Source organism: Condylura cristata, unplaced genomic scaffold (genome assembly GCF_000260355.1).
Source record: "Condylura cristata isolate star-nosed mole 26May11 unplaced genomic scaffold, ConCri1.0 scaffold00001, whole genome shotgun sequence".
In the NCBI taxonomy this organism is placed as follows: Eukaryota; Metazoa; Chordata; class Mammalia; order Eulipotyphla; family Talpidae; genus Condylura; species Condylura cristata.
Genome location: NW_004567102.1, coordinates 75,352,275 through 75,369,061, shown reverse-complemented (window position 1 = coordinate 75,369,061; position 16,787 = coordinate 75,352,275). Strand labels below are relative to the sequence as shown.

Here is a 16,787-nt window from a genome sequence, read left to right as displayed (position 1 = left end):
GGCGGGTCAGGAGAGGTCTGCCACGCCATGTGGTCACCTCCCGGGCAGGCGGGAATCGAACTCATGCGCAAGTGGCTTTGGCTTCTTTAGTGCAGTGCTTTAACCCGCTGCGCCACCAGGGAGGGCCCTCTTGTTACATTTTTAAGGACCTAAAATTCTGCTGGAGTTTTCTGGTGTTGATGTCTGCACTCACTTTGTCAACAATCCCTTGAGTTCCTACCATGTGTCAGGTGGGCTGAGCTATGGTGAGGATGTAAAACTGTGTCCTTAATGAGACCATAGGTTATGGGGTTCCCAAGGTTGCCACTGATATGCTCTGGGTCCTGGGAGTGTGTCAGGAGACATCTTAGGTGGGAATGGGCCTCAGGAAGTAAGGTTTTAAAGTCACCCTTCTGGTGCTTTGGTAACTACACCTGAACTTCCAAAACACTAACAATAATGCGAACCAATGGAATGCCAACAAAATTCATTTAACTAACTAGAAAGTGGTGATGGATATGGTGTTAGAGAATTAATGCATCAAATCATAGGCAAATAGCAAATAGATAGATCCTAACTGAAGCAGTGTTAAGATAGTTTCTCGCTCAGTTGCAGATATAATTTTAGAAGTGACAAATAACTTTTTAAGGTAATCATAATTTACGATACATCATAGTCTTTCCAATTTTTTTATTGGCTCTTATCAAGATTAACTGATCCTGGGAGGTACATATATTGGGGTCAACTTTTGGGGTACATGTTCTGTGAAATCACATGGGGTCTTGTGCTCAAAAGGGCCCCACGCTTGGCTTAATGTTCTATTATTGCCATCTTGAAATTCTCAATTATTTTTGAACAGGGGTTCCTCTGCATTTTAATTTTGCGCTTTGACCCACAAATTATAGAGCTAGATTAGCTAACAATGTATCATCCACGTAGTAGTGAGGTCACCCTGGATATCATTTCTGTTTCCCTTTTGATAAAAGGTATAAATAATATTGCCTGCTTTAGAGATGGCATCATCAGAAAAGGTAAAAGTCAGTACGACTTGTGTAAGATTTAAAAAAAAACAAAAATCACTAAAAACCAAACCACAAACTTTCCACCGGTTCTCCTTATGCAGAAGTATATTGTATTTTTTCTGTACTTCTCATACACAAGGATGTTTTCAGGGTTATAAGTCACTCCACCCATCCCCGGGGGAAAGAGGCAAATTGTGCATGCCTCCCAGAATGAATTCCTGTAATGAGGGAATGAGGGAATGTATTTTCTTCCTGATTCTAAATCACAAATATCAGAGTAATTTATCCACAAAATCAGGCCACAATATTTTCTCCTAACACATGTCCTGGCACAGGTCTCCACTAGTTTCAAATGTTGGCTTCCTTGGAATCCCACTCTTTACAGCCTACCTGGTCTGATGGTGATGTTTCCCTGGGGAGAATTCAACTTGAATTTCCATTAATAAAATTCATGACTGTTTTCAGTTAACTTTAATCATTTGGACCTTCTCAAAGCATATAGGTGCCAGACATCAAGTTGACACATTGCACATTGTAAGGAACATGTGTTCTTTCTGGAGGGAGGAGGGGGATGCTGTCAGCGAGGGACCGTTGTGACCCAACAGCAATCATCAGAGTTGGCTGCGGTAGTTAGAAGCTGATGCCTTTAGACTGCTAGCTCTGGAAGGGGAGGAGGAACACCCCAAATCCCACAACAGAAAATTATAATTTTCCATATTTTGCAGAAATAACCGCCAGTGTTTCTCTAGCACATTTTGTGCTTCTCCTACTAGAGCCTTGTTTTGGGGATTATAAACAATGTTCTGGTTATCCCTTGCCATGATTACATCTTCCTTGATCCTGCGACCTCTTGGGACCACCAACCTTCTTCCTCTACTTCATTTACTAAATAGCAAATCATTAATAAAGCTAGGTTTCTGGCTTCTGAGTTTAAGAGGAAGGGGGGAGGAGAGAGAAAGTGTGAAAGGGATATGGGGGGATGTTTCTACAATGGTGTGAAAACAATTGGGAAGTGATCTCTCTAGGTGGCAATGCCAGTTTGCATCCCACCACCATGAATGAGAATCCCTTCACTCTACATCCTCAGCAGCGCTTGTGCGGTCAGTGTCATGATAGGTCATTTATTCCAGCTCCTTCATCTTACACATAAGAAAAATGGACCTGCCAGGGTATGTGCATCAATAAATGGCAGTTTCCATTTTCCAGACATCTCTTACGCCCCTGCTTTATGCCAAGGAAGCCAAGTCTGTGTCATCTGTTCTCCATGTGCTATTTCTCTCATTGTTAAACACTCCTTTTTTTTTTTTTTCATTCAACAAATGTGTTTAATGTCCACATCTTGCTGGTATTTTGATCTACCTGGTAAGAACTGACATGTTGGCAACACCGAGTCTTCCCAGTCACAAACATGGACTGCCTCCTCACGTATTTACATCTTATTTCTTTCATCAGAGATTTATAGCTTTTAGAAATTTTGTACATACTTTGATTTTTATCCAAGCATTTAATTTTTTTTGATGCTATTATAAGTAGCACTGTTTTCAATTTCAAATTCTACTTTCTCCCTACTGGCATATAGGCTATCAATTAATTTTTGCATATTAACCGTCTATTCTGTGACTAGTATATTTTTGTTAATTCTTTGGGACTTTCTAATAGATAATTGTGAACAAAGACAATTTTATTCTTTCCTCTCTATCTGTACTTACATTTTTTTTCCACCTTTTTTTTTGTTACACGCCCCTTTCTTGATCAGTAAACTACCTCCCCAGTATCTAGTTTGGAAGACACTGACTCTCGCCCTTGCCCCAACTTCATTCTCATTAGTTTAGTGGGAAAGATCACATTCCTCATGCTGCTTACTCTCCCTGAAACATGAACAGATGCTTCTTAACAACTTTGAGCTGGAAATCTTCAATCCTTGACTCATTTTAGACTTTTTCCATCTCAAGTCCTGGGTCCTTTCCATTTCTGCCTCCCTGGACAAATTCATATAACGTTCTTTATTATTTCCTGTTCTTGATCTCAATGAAATTTTCTTTTTAATGTCTCTTTATATATACTTAATACACAGAAGATATTTTACACACCTTCATGAGTGTTACACATAATGAAGACTAAACCTACAAAGGAAAACCATGTAATGTCTTTTTGGAATTTCTACTTAAAACTGAAACTCTAAAATTCTCCCAGTTCAGAAATATTGTTAGCCTGTGGGCAGGAGAAAAATAAATTAGATCATGTTAGTTTTCATTCTTTCCTGAGGAAGTGGCAGAAAGGATATATTGGCAGGATTGCATAGAAGAAAGATATTAATCCTTAGTAAATTCTACTCTTGATTTGAATGGCTGAGTACCAGCTGATTTCTCTGTTGGATCTCTGTTAGAACAAGACAGGCTGCATAATTCTGGATGCTGTTACCAGCTCAAAGAATCCACTCACAGCTAAAGGGAAGTGACACCGAAATACATTTACTTTACACAACAAAGATAATAAGGAAATTCAGGTACTGAGTCACTAGGAAAAATGAACACGTACACAGAAACAACACAAATCCATAGTTGCTTTCATTCTTCAGTGCTAACCTTCTGTCTTAGAAAGTGGATTCCTTTCTTCCATAGTTTTATACTACACTTTTATTAATGTACAATCACAAGCTTATCTTTCATAAGATTCAATACTGATGATACTTTCCTATTCATCATTTAGTCCTAAGTCTCCCTACAACAATAATACGAGACCAGAAATAAGACATAATGTATTAAAATCAAAAGGACTTTCGTCCTGCTTAGAGGACAGCTGCTTAAAACAAAACCCAAACAGAGAGCATGTTCTTCCTTAGTGTCACATCCAATGAGCAGCTTGCTGTTGGCATCACCAATATCCTATTTCTTTTCATTAAACAGTGACACAGTGAGTATTTGGATACTGTTTATGTCACAAGTGATTATAGCAAAAGAAGTACTGCTTCCATGGAAACCTGCTGATGGCCTTTGTGATGAGCTCTTTGACACGTGAATGCAAGCAAACGCCACACAATAAAGGGGCGATCAGTGTTAGGTATAAACCTTCAATGCAAGAGCACTGATTATTAACTTTAATGAATGCCTTGAACATTGCAATCTGAGGTCGCATTATTCTTGTCCAACCTCATTATTAGATAAGCACAGGGGAACTTGTGTGAAGATATACCTTGGATTGCAAAGCAAGAGTCAATTTAACAGCATCTCACACTATATAGTATTAGACAAACTATTAAAAGCAAGCTAACAAGCTGAATCGTTGTCAGCTACATTTCAATAAAACAACCTCATTTAATTTGTGTGCCAGATATTTCTTCTTCTACATGGTATTTCTTCAAGGGCAAATCCATTCAAAGATTTAAGTGTACAATGTTTCAGATGGTTGTGTTCTATATGTGTATGTCAAAGGAAGTTTTATTTGGTTAAGTTCAGGTGATATTCTTTATAATTCATTATTTTATTAAAATATTCCATAATTAGGGCCTTCCTGGTGGCACAGCAGGTTAAAGCACAGCACTAAGAAGCGAAAGCCACTTCCCCATGAGTTCAATCCCTGCCTGCCCTGAAGGAGATCCACATGGCATGGCAGACCTCTCCTGACCCGCCCGCTGCTCCCCTCAGCAGTGTACTTCATCGATCTGCCTGTTCTGTTCCCTACTCTGTCTCTGGTGAATCTTCTCACTGCCCCTGCACCTCTGGCCTATACCCCAGTTCTGTATGAACAAATAAATCTTTTAAAAAAAATTCCATAATTTAGTAATTTTGGGTTGTATATTTATTATTTGTTTCCTTATTTGTTTTTCTTCTTTTTTTAGTTAACATTGGGTTACAACACCGTATATGATTTAGGGCTATAGTGTACGCTTCTTTAGATATATATTACCACACCACACCTACCATCAAAGCAGCCCTGAATATCCCTGGTAATACTCTGCTGGGTAATATAGACCTAGGTGATGGTGTTTCCCACCTGCTCTATGTTGTCATCCTATCTCTGGAACCAGCAGAATCCAGAATAACAGAGGGTTGACATTCCTAAACATGTCAGAAAAAGATATTACAGCTTCACAGTGATATCAAGGAAGAAAATGGTACATGACATCAAGAGAGGTGGCACTGTCCTACCAAGGGTGTCCAGCTAGAGCTACCTTCACTTATTAACCTCCCGGGCGAATAGAGCTGAGCTCCCTGATGTCAGCTGAGGATCTCTGGCAAGGAAAGGACCTCGGATTCAGGAGCTCTTTCCAGTTTTCCTTCTTACGTGTGAAGAACATTTTCAACCAACTCTATGAGATGATGATACACTGGAAAGGACTTCTATGTCAATATAATACACACCACCTGCTCTGGTGGTACAACCAGATAGCCAGGAACCAACCACAATGAAAGTTAAGATGTTGTCTCTTCAAGTTACTTTCTTGACCTTCATGCAAATATAGATTAAGGAGCCAGATTCTGATGAGTTTGGCTTGCCAGTCACCCACTATGAATACTTCAACATGGCCGACTGGCAAATACACTGCACTTTCTCAATGAGTTAGCTCACAAGTGCAATTTTGTCCTGACAGACAGCTCTGTTAGACACATCTACCTGCAATATGCTTTTTAAATGATAGGTGTTTTTATCTGATAGGCAAGAAAAAACTATCATTTCTAATTCCTTACAATACATTTTCTGAAACTCTGTGTTAAATTTGGCTTAAATTTTTTTTTAAAAGATTTATATATTTATTCTTATTTATAAGAACTGGGGTATATTTAGAAGAACAGCGGGAGGGAGGGTGGTGAGAGGATTCACCAGAGACAGAGTGGGGAGCAGAACAGGCAGATGGACTGAAACACACTGCTGAGGGGAGCAGCAAGTGGGACAGGAGAGGTCTGCTGCACCATGTGGGTCAGCTCCCTGGCTGGGAATTGGAACTTGTACTGCAGTGGCTGTGGATAGCTTCACAGTGCTTCACTTTAACCCACTGTGCCACCAGGGAGGGCCTTGGTTTGAAGTTTTGAGCATTTGGTTGGGGCTTGGACTGATGCGATGGCTCTTTGACACTTTCTCGTGGCTGTTCACTCCTCTAAGGCCTGATTAGATTTGAGCAGAACACTAATGATGATTCCTAGGTTCCTTTAGAGCCTGTTAAAAATTTATGAATGAATTGTCACTTCTTTCTTGTAGTGTCCCAGCAGAGTTAGAAATATAGTTAATCTAAGCTGTTGAACTCTATTTTCTTTCTTATCCAATGTTTGCCCAGCAGAACATCATGGGGTTAAATTAATATAGTCACAAAACAATTTGAATTTGTACCTGTAAATTTATGCATTGTTTTAATTTACGTAACATTTTTGTACGTAATTCTCAGTTTTTAGGATGACTTACACATCTTGTTTTCCTACTGTCATGTGAGAATATCACAGCCCAAGGATACGTCATGGTACAAGGAAAAATAAAAGCGCTACCAAAGATACCAAAGAAGGAAAAAAAAAAACTGGGAAAAACAAACTATTGACAAGTTTTAAAAACAAAGATCACACAACCAGATTTGCATTTTAACACACCCTCTCTGGCCAGCCAGTGGGATGTGGATGGGAGGCTGTATAAGAGCTGGCAAAGGAGGGCCTGAGCATTAGGGAGAGAGCAGAGGAACGGGGACACCAAGAAGTGACCAGACAGAACTTGGCATCACAGGCAATGGGCAGACCAATCAATCAATCAAGGAGCAGACCAAACAACCTAATAAAACCTCAGGTGCACACACACAACTGCACACACAGTTGAAAGAAGGAAATTGTGCAGAGGTAAAATGAAAAAAATCTTGGTGGGGAAAGGAAGATAGAATTTAGATGGTACTGATTGGAAGAGAGCAAATGTCAATGGTTCTGGTGATGAACTTCTTTGGCTCTGATTTGCTTGCTCTTGCCTCTAGGCACTTTCCTTTCTCTGCCTTGGAAACTCTTAGAATAAACCTTCATATGACTAACTCTACTCACCTTTAAAGGGCTGGCTTATATGTCACTTCCTCTATGAAGTTTTCCATGATCTTCTAAGTCTGAGCTAGGGAATATTCTGTACGCGTTCAGAGTCCACTCTCTTGATACCTACATTGCCTTGTCTCTTAGATGTATAAATGGATGTAGAGATTGCAGACAACCTTTTGGAGGAACCTGGAAGTGAGTGGGGTGGCAGGGCAGATGTAAAAGGGGGTGATCCCAGAACGGGAATACTTTGTAAAGGTGGTGACTAGCAATGGGAGTGTATTCAAATATTGACTGAAGGATCTGGTAATGAGATCGCAGGTATAGAAGAAAGATGTAATAATGGATGAATGCAAATTCAGAGGGGATCGAGCTTGAGCCCAGAGAGAAGGGTTAACAATAGAAAGGAATAGCAACTTCTCCCATATTATCACAGGAGGCAAGGAGAAGGTGGAGGCAGAAAGGTTGGTTGCAGGATGAAATCAAAGAAGTCCCTGCTTGAAGTTTTAAATTCTTTGTGAAGATTGGACTGGGAGATAGAGTGAGGCGGAAATAGAGGGAAGAAAAACTGGCTAAAGAAACATAATGTGGGCCCTCCCTAGTGCGCAACAGGTGAAAACACAGCACTATGAAGATATCCGAAGCCACTGTAGCAAGGCATGAGTTTGATCCCCAGCCAGGGAGCTGACCCATGTGGCACAGCAGACCTCTCCTGTCTCGTCCACCACTCCCCTTAGCAGTATGTTTCAGTGGATCTGCCTGTTCTGCTTCCCACTTTGTTTCCAGTGAATCCTCTCACCGCCCCCCCCACCTTTGGCCTCTACCCCAGTTCTTGTATGCATAAATAAATAGATCTTAAAAATAGATACAAAGTAAAAGTGCATCAAGGATATACTAAATACCATATGGAGTAGTGCTATCAATTTGGTGATTCCAGAAGCTTACAGGGAACATAAGCAGTGTGTTGGAATGTATGTAGCAGGGATGTTGAAAAGAATGTGAAGGGCTGTGATGACATAAAATGATGGGGCAGATATTGCTTATAGCCATGGAGAATTCTAGTTCTTCATGTACTTCCAGAACCTCTGAAAGCCAGCTGTTGGGAGTAGAAGATGACACTCAGAATAATAAATATTGGGGGGTAAGAAAGGATTTACTCAAGGACCAAGTGGACACTCTGTGGGGTCTAAAGCAAACTCTCTCTCCATCAGCATGCCTGCAGGTGCCCTGGTGGATTGTCCTGTTAGAAGATGTGAAAAGAGTAACTCAGTCTTAATAAAGTATTTTTAAAATAAGCAGGTTGGAACAGAGGAAAAGGAATGACATTCTCAGGGGAAAAGCAAAGCTTAGGAGTAAATTTTAATATATGAACCATAAAAAAGTTTTCAGAAAACTCTTTAGTATTCTTTTTTAAAGATTTATTTATTTATTTGTACAGAATTGGGGTACAGGCCAGAGATGTGGAGGGTGAGAGGCTTCACCAGAGACAGAGTGAACAGGCAGATCGACGAAGTACACTGCTGAGGGGAGCAGCGGGCGGGTCAGGAGAGGTCTGCCGCGCCATGTGGATCTCCTTCTGGGCAGGTGGGGATCGAACTCATGCGGAAGTGGCTTAAACTTCTTTGTGCTCTGCGTTAGCCCACTGTGCCACCAGGGAGGGCCCCTCTTTAGTATTCTTAACAGGTTGCCAAGAGGCACAAATGCCATGAGCAGGGCCAAAACCCACAAGAAGGGCAGGAAGGAAGTGGGGAGGAGAGCAAGAAAGATAAAGAAAGAGTATCTTTCTATAATTTTGTCGGTTAGAAGTCGGGCATTGGTCTCAGTGAGCTACAAGCAAGATGTTCACAGGGCTGTGCTCCTTTCTGGAGCTCTTGCAGACTGCCTGGCTTTTCTAGCTTATAGAGACTTCCCCATGCCCCCTTTCCTCTACCTTCTAAGCCAGCAATGGTTGTTGGGATACTTTTCATAGCACGTGTTTCTGACACGTTTTCCCAGTCTTGTCTCTCTGAGCACAGCTGAGACAGGGTTTCCCTGTTTAAGAATCAATGATTTGATTGGGCCCACATGGACGCTGCAGGCCCATCCCCCACCCCACAGTCTTTAATGCTGTCCCATCTGCAAAGCTCCCTTGGGTATATGAAGTGATGGGGTCACAGGGATTAGCACAGGGGCATTTTTGGGGAACCATTGTTCTGCCTTCCACACAGGACTAAAAAGGCATTTAAGGGACTATGCCTGGCATTTAATTTAGATTTGGTCTAAGTTAAAGAGAAAACACTGTTGACTGTCATCAAAATATTGCCAGAGTCCTTTGGCCATTTTTAGCACCTTGGTTCAAGCAGCATCGTCTCAACTGGCCCCAACAGCATTAGTCCATTTGCAACACAGCAAAGTGACCCTTGGAAAACATCTCAATCCATGTCAATTAGCTGCTCAAAACCTAGAGACTCTCAATATCATTCTGAACTAAGGATACAGCCTGTAAAATAGCCTCCCTCGAGTCCCCGCGTCTGGTACGCTCCCCCTCTCTCTGCTCCAGCACACTGGCTCTTTTGCTATTCCAAACACATCGGGTAGTTTGCTGGGGCCTTGACAGCAAGGGCTCTGCATTGTTATTCTTCTTCCACTCTAGGAGTTTGAAATAGAAGAGGCCAAGTCTGATTTGGGGATGTCTATCCTTGTCCAGAGGTAAATTAGTGTTTATGGTTGTATACATGCCCTTGTTTCTCTGGCAAATTCCAACTTCCTACTGAGAAATGGCACGAGGCTGGTGCTCAGCGCTTTCCCTGTGTGTGAGGCATCTGTGTGTGAGGTTGAAGGGGTCTCTTGGGGACTTCGCAACAGAGGTTCCATATGTGGGACATTGCACTGGCTCCCGCTCAATCTCTCCAACACCCTGGATAGTTCATGCCACAGTTTCTTGTCGCTAGGAGAGCCTTTCTCAGGGATTGACCTCTTAGGAGGGCCATCTGTCCAGGCAGCCCGACGCCAGCGACCTCCTTCATGTCAAACCAGATCCAGTCCTCTTTGCCAGGTAAATGATGGCATCACAGGCTGCTGCACAGCTGTGCCCTTGATGTGCGCATTTCCTTGCACATAGGAAGGTTAAGAAGTTGCATCCCTGTCTCAACCCTGCTATTTACCCCGGATTCTCTTGGAGCATCTTATTCTTGGCTTTGTGGAGACTACAAACACCTGTCCCTCATCCTCCACCAGACTGAAGAAGGTGGGTGGGGAAGGTGGACATGACAAAGGGAGTGGGGAGCTTTGGGGAAGGTAAGAAAGCAGAGTCCTTGGGTGAACCTTATGAGCCTCCAGCAAGGGGTGGCTTTTCTGTATATGAGGTGCTTCATACCTTCCTCTTAAGCTGGCTTGCAGTCCTCCCATGCCAGGAATTCAGGAGAATTTTTGTAGATTTGTTCAGACCAAAAAGGTGAGAAGGTAGGTAGTTATGGTGGAGTGAGAAGCTAAGTTTGATACAGGAAAATGTCATCTCTGGTCAAAGAATGACTACATGTTGGCTAGACTTGTTAACTGGGGAAGAAGCAGCCAATTAAGCAGGGATATTTTAATGTGGCCTGAAATGTAATTTTCTTAGTAAAGTGGGAGCAAATTTTAGGCTAAAAATTCATGGCTAAAAATTCTTTCCAAGATTTTTTGAGCTCACGCATTTTTATTTTTGATTTTTTTTCTCAGAAAATAATGTATGCTTATTTAAAAAAAAAATAATGCATGCTTTTGACAGAAAAGCCAAACTTGGGAAAATGCAGAAAAGTTTCTCTAAGAAAACAAAAAAATGGTTTGCAATTGCATGACTGAGGGATAATCAAGTTTGGTGGGAGACAGAATTCTGATTTAGTACCACTTAGGTTTACATCATAAAAGAAAGATTACACTTCATCTTGATTTTACTTTTATTTTCTGGGTTGGAAAATTGTACAGAGGACGCAGGAGGTAACAAGATTTGGAATTTGGAATTTATCAAAAATCATTAGAGCCCTGAGAAAACAGAAAGCTTTAAATAAGTTCACTGTAGTGATGAGAAATATTTATCCATGGGAAGAAACTCCCAAGGCCGTTTGCTCTCCTTCACGAATGCCCATGGCTGCTGGCTGATCAATGCGTTTAGTGTCAGCATGTTTTATGCATGGCCCCTGAGGTTTCAGGAGGGCTCTGGCTGCCTGAGAAGCCCCCTCAGGAGGGGCCATGCATAGGGGTAGAAGCAGCAGCCTCAGGACAGAAGAGACACCGATGAACCTTTTGGAATATGAGCTTCCTAGGATGTGGGGATTTCAGGATGTAAAAGTCCCAGCATCTGCTCTGTCTGATAGAAAAACAGAGGCTTGAACAGAGCAGTATTTTTGGGGAGATAGGACTTGAGGTGTTGGGGACTGGGGTGCAGTCAAGGAACAAAGAGGCCCCCACGAAGACTTCCCCAGGTGGAGGGAGGATGTCTCATTTTATTTAATTTGTCAGGGAGAGGATGAAGGCCACTGGCACTTTGGCACCTCGTGGTCTTTTTTTTTCTTTCTTCTTTTCATTTTATTTATTTATTTATGTATGTAAGAACTGGGGTGTAGGCCAGAGGTGGGAGGGGGTGAGAGGACTCACCAAAGTCAATGTGGGGAGCAGAACAGGCGGCTCTACTGAAATACACTGTTGGGGAGCAGCCGGGAGACAGAGGTCTGCTGTGCCATGTGGGTCAGCTCCCTGGCCAGGATGAACTCAGGCTGCAGGTCTTCCTGTGTTCCTCTTCAAAACCAAACCAAAAAGAAAAACTTGCTGAGTTCTTTACGGTCAGAGCAGTGGCAAGAAGGACTCAGATGCTCCTGCAGTCACACATCTGGGCTTGCCCTGTGTTCTGGTAACAACACAGTGGCTGTTCCCTGGGAAAGCCACATAATCTTTAGTTTCCTTATCTATAAAATGGGCAAGATGATGCTTATCTCAAAGGTTGTTTAGGAAACAAAATAAGATATTTGACAAGTACTTGGCACAGGCTGACAGACTGGTATGCATTAGGATTCCTGTTAAAAACTGTTCCTTTGGAAACCATGTGTTGTGTCCTCCATGAGATAATGAAGATCATCACATTTATTAGGGGAAATCCCACAAATTGGGTGTGGGTGGGGGAGGGGCTCAGGAATGCAGAGTCTCCTGGCCCAGGGACAGGGAGATGCTCCTGGCCCAGTTATCTGGGTGGATGGGAAGAGGAGTACGGTGGGCCTGGAGGAGGATGCCATTCTTGAGGAGCACTCAAGATAACAAGTTGGTAAATACAGTCACTGAGGGAAAGGTTGGTATCCCTTGAGATTTGGAGGGAGACGGATGAGAAGGGAGAACAAGCTGGAGTCAGACTGGCCAGCCGCCTCAGAGGTTTAGACAAATTCAGCTCAACTCTACCAGGATTGTAAAGGAGATCCTATTTATTTTATAATTAATGTGGGGTAAGAGGAATGCTTTCTTCCACTTTGGCATGAGGTTCTGGAATGTCCAGTTATACCCCTGGTATGCTCTCAAAAGATTTCATATCTGAATCTTCTGCTGTTGTGTCACTGGTAAGTCTGGAAGGGGGCAAAGGCCAGACCATTTTTGATAACAATGAAAATCCTTAGATTTAAATAATGTGACATGAAGTGAAGAGCGTTGTTTAATGCTTGGCAGAGCTATGAACGCCTGAGGCAGAGCCCCGAAGGAAAACTACTTTTCAAAGCTTTCTCAGAACATATCTTAAGAGAATCGCTGGCTAATGCAGACACATGTCCAAACAAGTACTGGTTTGTTCCGTGAGTGCACACAACTGGCAAGTCTCACTTGGTGTGAAGAGAGCAGAGCAATGCTTCATTTTAATGCGGGACCTTGGGGCCTCTCATGGACACTGTGTTGTATGTTCCTTGTGTTTTCTTGGAACATGGACAGATTGCGCTCAAGGAGAACAAAAGGCCACCAGAAAGGACTCAGTTCCTGAAACCTTTGGGACTTTAAAAGTTCAGACAACTTAATGACATATAAATGATTCACAGAAATATTCCCAAAGTTCCTTGAGTAAAGCATTTCCCATCCCATAGGTAAGCAAGTCAGAGTGCAAAGTAAGGAGATGGTATTTTGAGAGAGGAGGGAAAGGATGGGATTTGATTTTGAACCATTGTTATGCAGAGTTCCAGCTCTGTTGTAAGTCTGTAGTATGCCTGGAACCACTGAGCAGCGCTGACTCTTCAGCAAGACAAGAGTCCTCTGAAATTCAAGTTCAAGTGTACGAAGCACACACATTCGTTTTAGAGACAATAATAATTTCACAGTCACACCTCACCAGTGAGTCCTGATGCTTTGGACCTTTTCTATCACAGAAGGTTAAAAGGTAACAAGGTGGTGGGGCGTGAGGGAGGGACTCTAGAAAGTGAGTGGGAAAAAAGTCCCCTTCCTTGTAAACAGTTTCATTGAGATGAAGTGACAGAGGGGGTGAACATGACCGCATGTTTGTTCCTTATCTCTAGTCTAGGGCTGTGACTTCCTAAATACAAATTTCCTTTCTTCTCAGATGTGGGGCACTATGTGACCCATTATACAAAGTATGTGAAGCCCTGGACTGACCTTTATTTTATATTTCTCGGCTGGCTCAAGCAAATTGCTCTGTGGAGACTGGCCCTCCCCAGCATGTTGGGGTTTTGGAGGAACTGAGTACAGTTTGGAAGAAAGTTATCCAGTCCTTCAGGCTGAAAGGAGGTGATGGTGGCCCAGAAGCCAGATCAGGAGAGCAGCAAAAGGCAGACATTTGGCAGGAAGGGGATTCTGTGTATGCTAATATATCAGAGGACTTGGAATAATCAAGAGAAATAAGAAATCCTCTATCTCAAAATAAATAATTTAGAAATGTGAAAACATGATAAGAAATGAAATTCATATGAAATAAATGCATCAGGCAAAATCTCTTTTACCAGCTAAACCTGGCATCTCATACATGGGACTTCTTTGTGCTCGACAGACCCAACAGAGATTTCTTGTGATTTATTTACTCCAGTTTTTAAAAACAAAACCATTAAATGCATTTTAGTCACAAGAGCTAATTCTGGAATAGGTCCTAGTCTGAGTCAGGAAAATGCACATTTTCATTTGTTTCCTATGAGGTTGAAAGTCCTACTGCTTGAAGAGAGGTCGTTTCTTCTGTCCTCATCTGGGTTTGCTGTGACTCCCCCATCCCCTAACTAAAGCAACAACAACAACAAAAATCCTAAGCAAAAAGCCCTTAAGCTATAAAATGTATGTCCAAGAAAAACATTTAGCTTGAAAAAGAGTTGAAAAATGTAGCCTTGGAAGAACCACTGCTTACATGGGATTGTTCAACAAATTCCTGTTGTGTGAGGTTTGGCATATACTTTCTAAAAATATAAGCATCTGGGGAAATGAGACAAAGCCCAGGTCTTGGACCAAGTGAGGCACGCAGTGTGAATCTGTTAGTGATTATAGCCATAATGAAATATGTGCCCAAAATTAGCAGCGCAAAACTTAATACAATACGAAAGCCCGCAGGCAGCGTCCTTACCATAATATATAGCCCACAGAGAAGGTCCATGTGGCGGCCAGTCCGCTGCTTCTGCTGGGATAGGCATGCTGGGATGTCCTCATCTCGATCAGTATAAAGGGCAGAACTGTCGTGTGCTGAAAAAGAACACAGATCAGGTGACACAGAGATTCTCATCTCCATCCCTTGACAGTTGTTCTTGTTCCAACAGGCGGATGGGTGGAGCCAGTTCCTAGCAGCGCAGGACTGGACATTAAACGCACGCAGCGCGTCTGCAGTTCTATTGGTAGTTTCCTTCTGTATCTTAATTTTTGAAATTTTATTTGATATACGATGGTTACAAGAAATTTGGGGAATCTAGGAAGATACCTAGCAAAAGAAATTGGAACACAAGAAAGGAATAAAAATAACGATGGTTAACGTTTTGTTACACACCCTTCCACCTGTTTACATTATTTCTATATAGTTAGGCTCATACGGTGCATGAAGTTTTGCTTTGGGTTGCTGTATGAGAAATTTATTTTTAAATAAATCTGCTACCTATTTATTTATTTTAAGGAAGTATCAATTTTTACAACCTTGTTGATTTTTTCACAATATAGGATTTCTCACCTCATCGATATGAGAAATTTTGATAGCCATGTTAGAAATCCTTCTAGAATATCACCCCAATACCCTAACTGCTTAAAAGTGCATTTTATGGAGTTATCAAAGTTAATTTAAGTGGTTCCTATTCTTGTATATTAATTAGTAAAAGATTTTTTATTTTTCTTTTACTAAAAATGTCATGATGTCTTTTGTAGAAGTCTTTGAATGTTAAATGATTTATTTGTTCTCAAAGGTTATGAAGATTTTATGACAATTGAAACATAATGCTAAATTAAGTGTGTACCAGCAGCAGGTTAGGGAAAAAATGCCAAATTAACTTCTAGAAAAGTTCTGGGAGTTTGTAATAGCAATGCATGGACTTAGATATGATGTTTGTAGCCAGACTCCAAGACACTGGGGGAATATTCCCAATAATATTTTGGACACAGTGGTCATTCTAGGTACTCACATCAGTGGTCAATGATCAGGATGAAATTTATATTACCACATGGTAAGAGGGAAGGAATGTCAAGTACTTTTGGTGTGAAATTTGCTGGACAGGTTATAAGGGACAAAGAGCTTCTTCTGTCACCCAGGGTCAGGCTAAAGATTGCCTCTCAGTGTTGGAGCGGTTCCCAAAAGTAAGAAGATGGCAGAAATGAAAAGTGAACCATAGCCAATTTGAATCCTCCTCAGTGGCCATGAAGGAATCCTGGTTCTGCACTTGCTATATTGTTTGCAGATTCAAGGGAAAGGCAGGGAATTTAATGTTATAATTTTAAACTTGAATGTGTTGTAGCAAAATGGAATCAGGTAGCAGATAGGTCTTGGCAGGAAAAGACATGGTGGTGAGGGGGGGAGGAGATCGAAGTGAACACTGTGAAGCAGCTCTTATTGATTTGCTAAGAAATAGTAGGACAGTGGGAGTTCTTTGCTTAAATGTTCTCTTCTGGATCAGAAGAACTTTCTCTGATTATCAATATATTAGTAGTATTTCCAGAATGTCAGGGGGGTGATTCTATATTTAGGTAGCTTTATACTCTGTTATCTCTTGCTTCTGTTTTTGTCTTAATACAGTTTAATTAGCTCTGAAGGGAACCATATAACACGTACACTTGTGCCAATGCAAAGACAGTATGCAATTTAAAGATACACTTTAGATATTTTTTTCCCAGTAAAATCTAGTCAGTTCAGAAGACACTGGCTTATGTTCCACCAACAATTTGCGATGCCAACAAAAGCTTTACAATAATGCATTCACGCAAAATTCAAACACACAGCTAGCCATGAGGCCAAATCATCAAATCTTACATAGAAGAACAACCCCTGTTCATCACATACAGCTAATGATGAACTCTGATGGCCTGTGTGAGTTACAGAATGATGCCAAGGTAACTTTTGACTTGTCAATATTTAAAAATGCCTGAAATCTACCTTTTCTCAGAGTAGACAATCATCTCTTTTTTAAATAAAGTTATGTAAGTCCAACTAACTATTCTGAATGCTCTTAGTCAATCATCATTCTTTCACGTAGCTTACTTGCTGATTATCACATGTGATATCTGAAAGAGTTAGGATGTAATTAACTGATGCTAGACAGAAAATCTCTTTGAAAAAGGATCTTTCTAGATCACTTAATCATCGGCGACATCACCATTAAAAAGGACCTACTTGTTCTTCCAGGGG

The 16,787-nt window shown here is 41.4% G+C and overlaps 1 protein-coding gene across 1 annotated transcript in view; it reads right to left on the bottom strand.

The window, feature by feature from the left end:
• The window catches only part of AIG1 (androgen-induced 1), a 217,940-nt gene that overhangs the window by 20,196 nt on the left and 180,957 nt on the right, over nt 1-16,787 (bottom strand). The window contains exon 4 of the mRNA XM_004673905.2: nt 14,535-14,650. Within this exon, the coding sequence (XP_004673962.1) occupies nt 14,535-14,650 (116 nt within the window). The remainder of the gene's footprint in view (nt 1-14,534; nt 14,651-16,787) is intronic.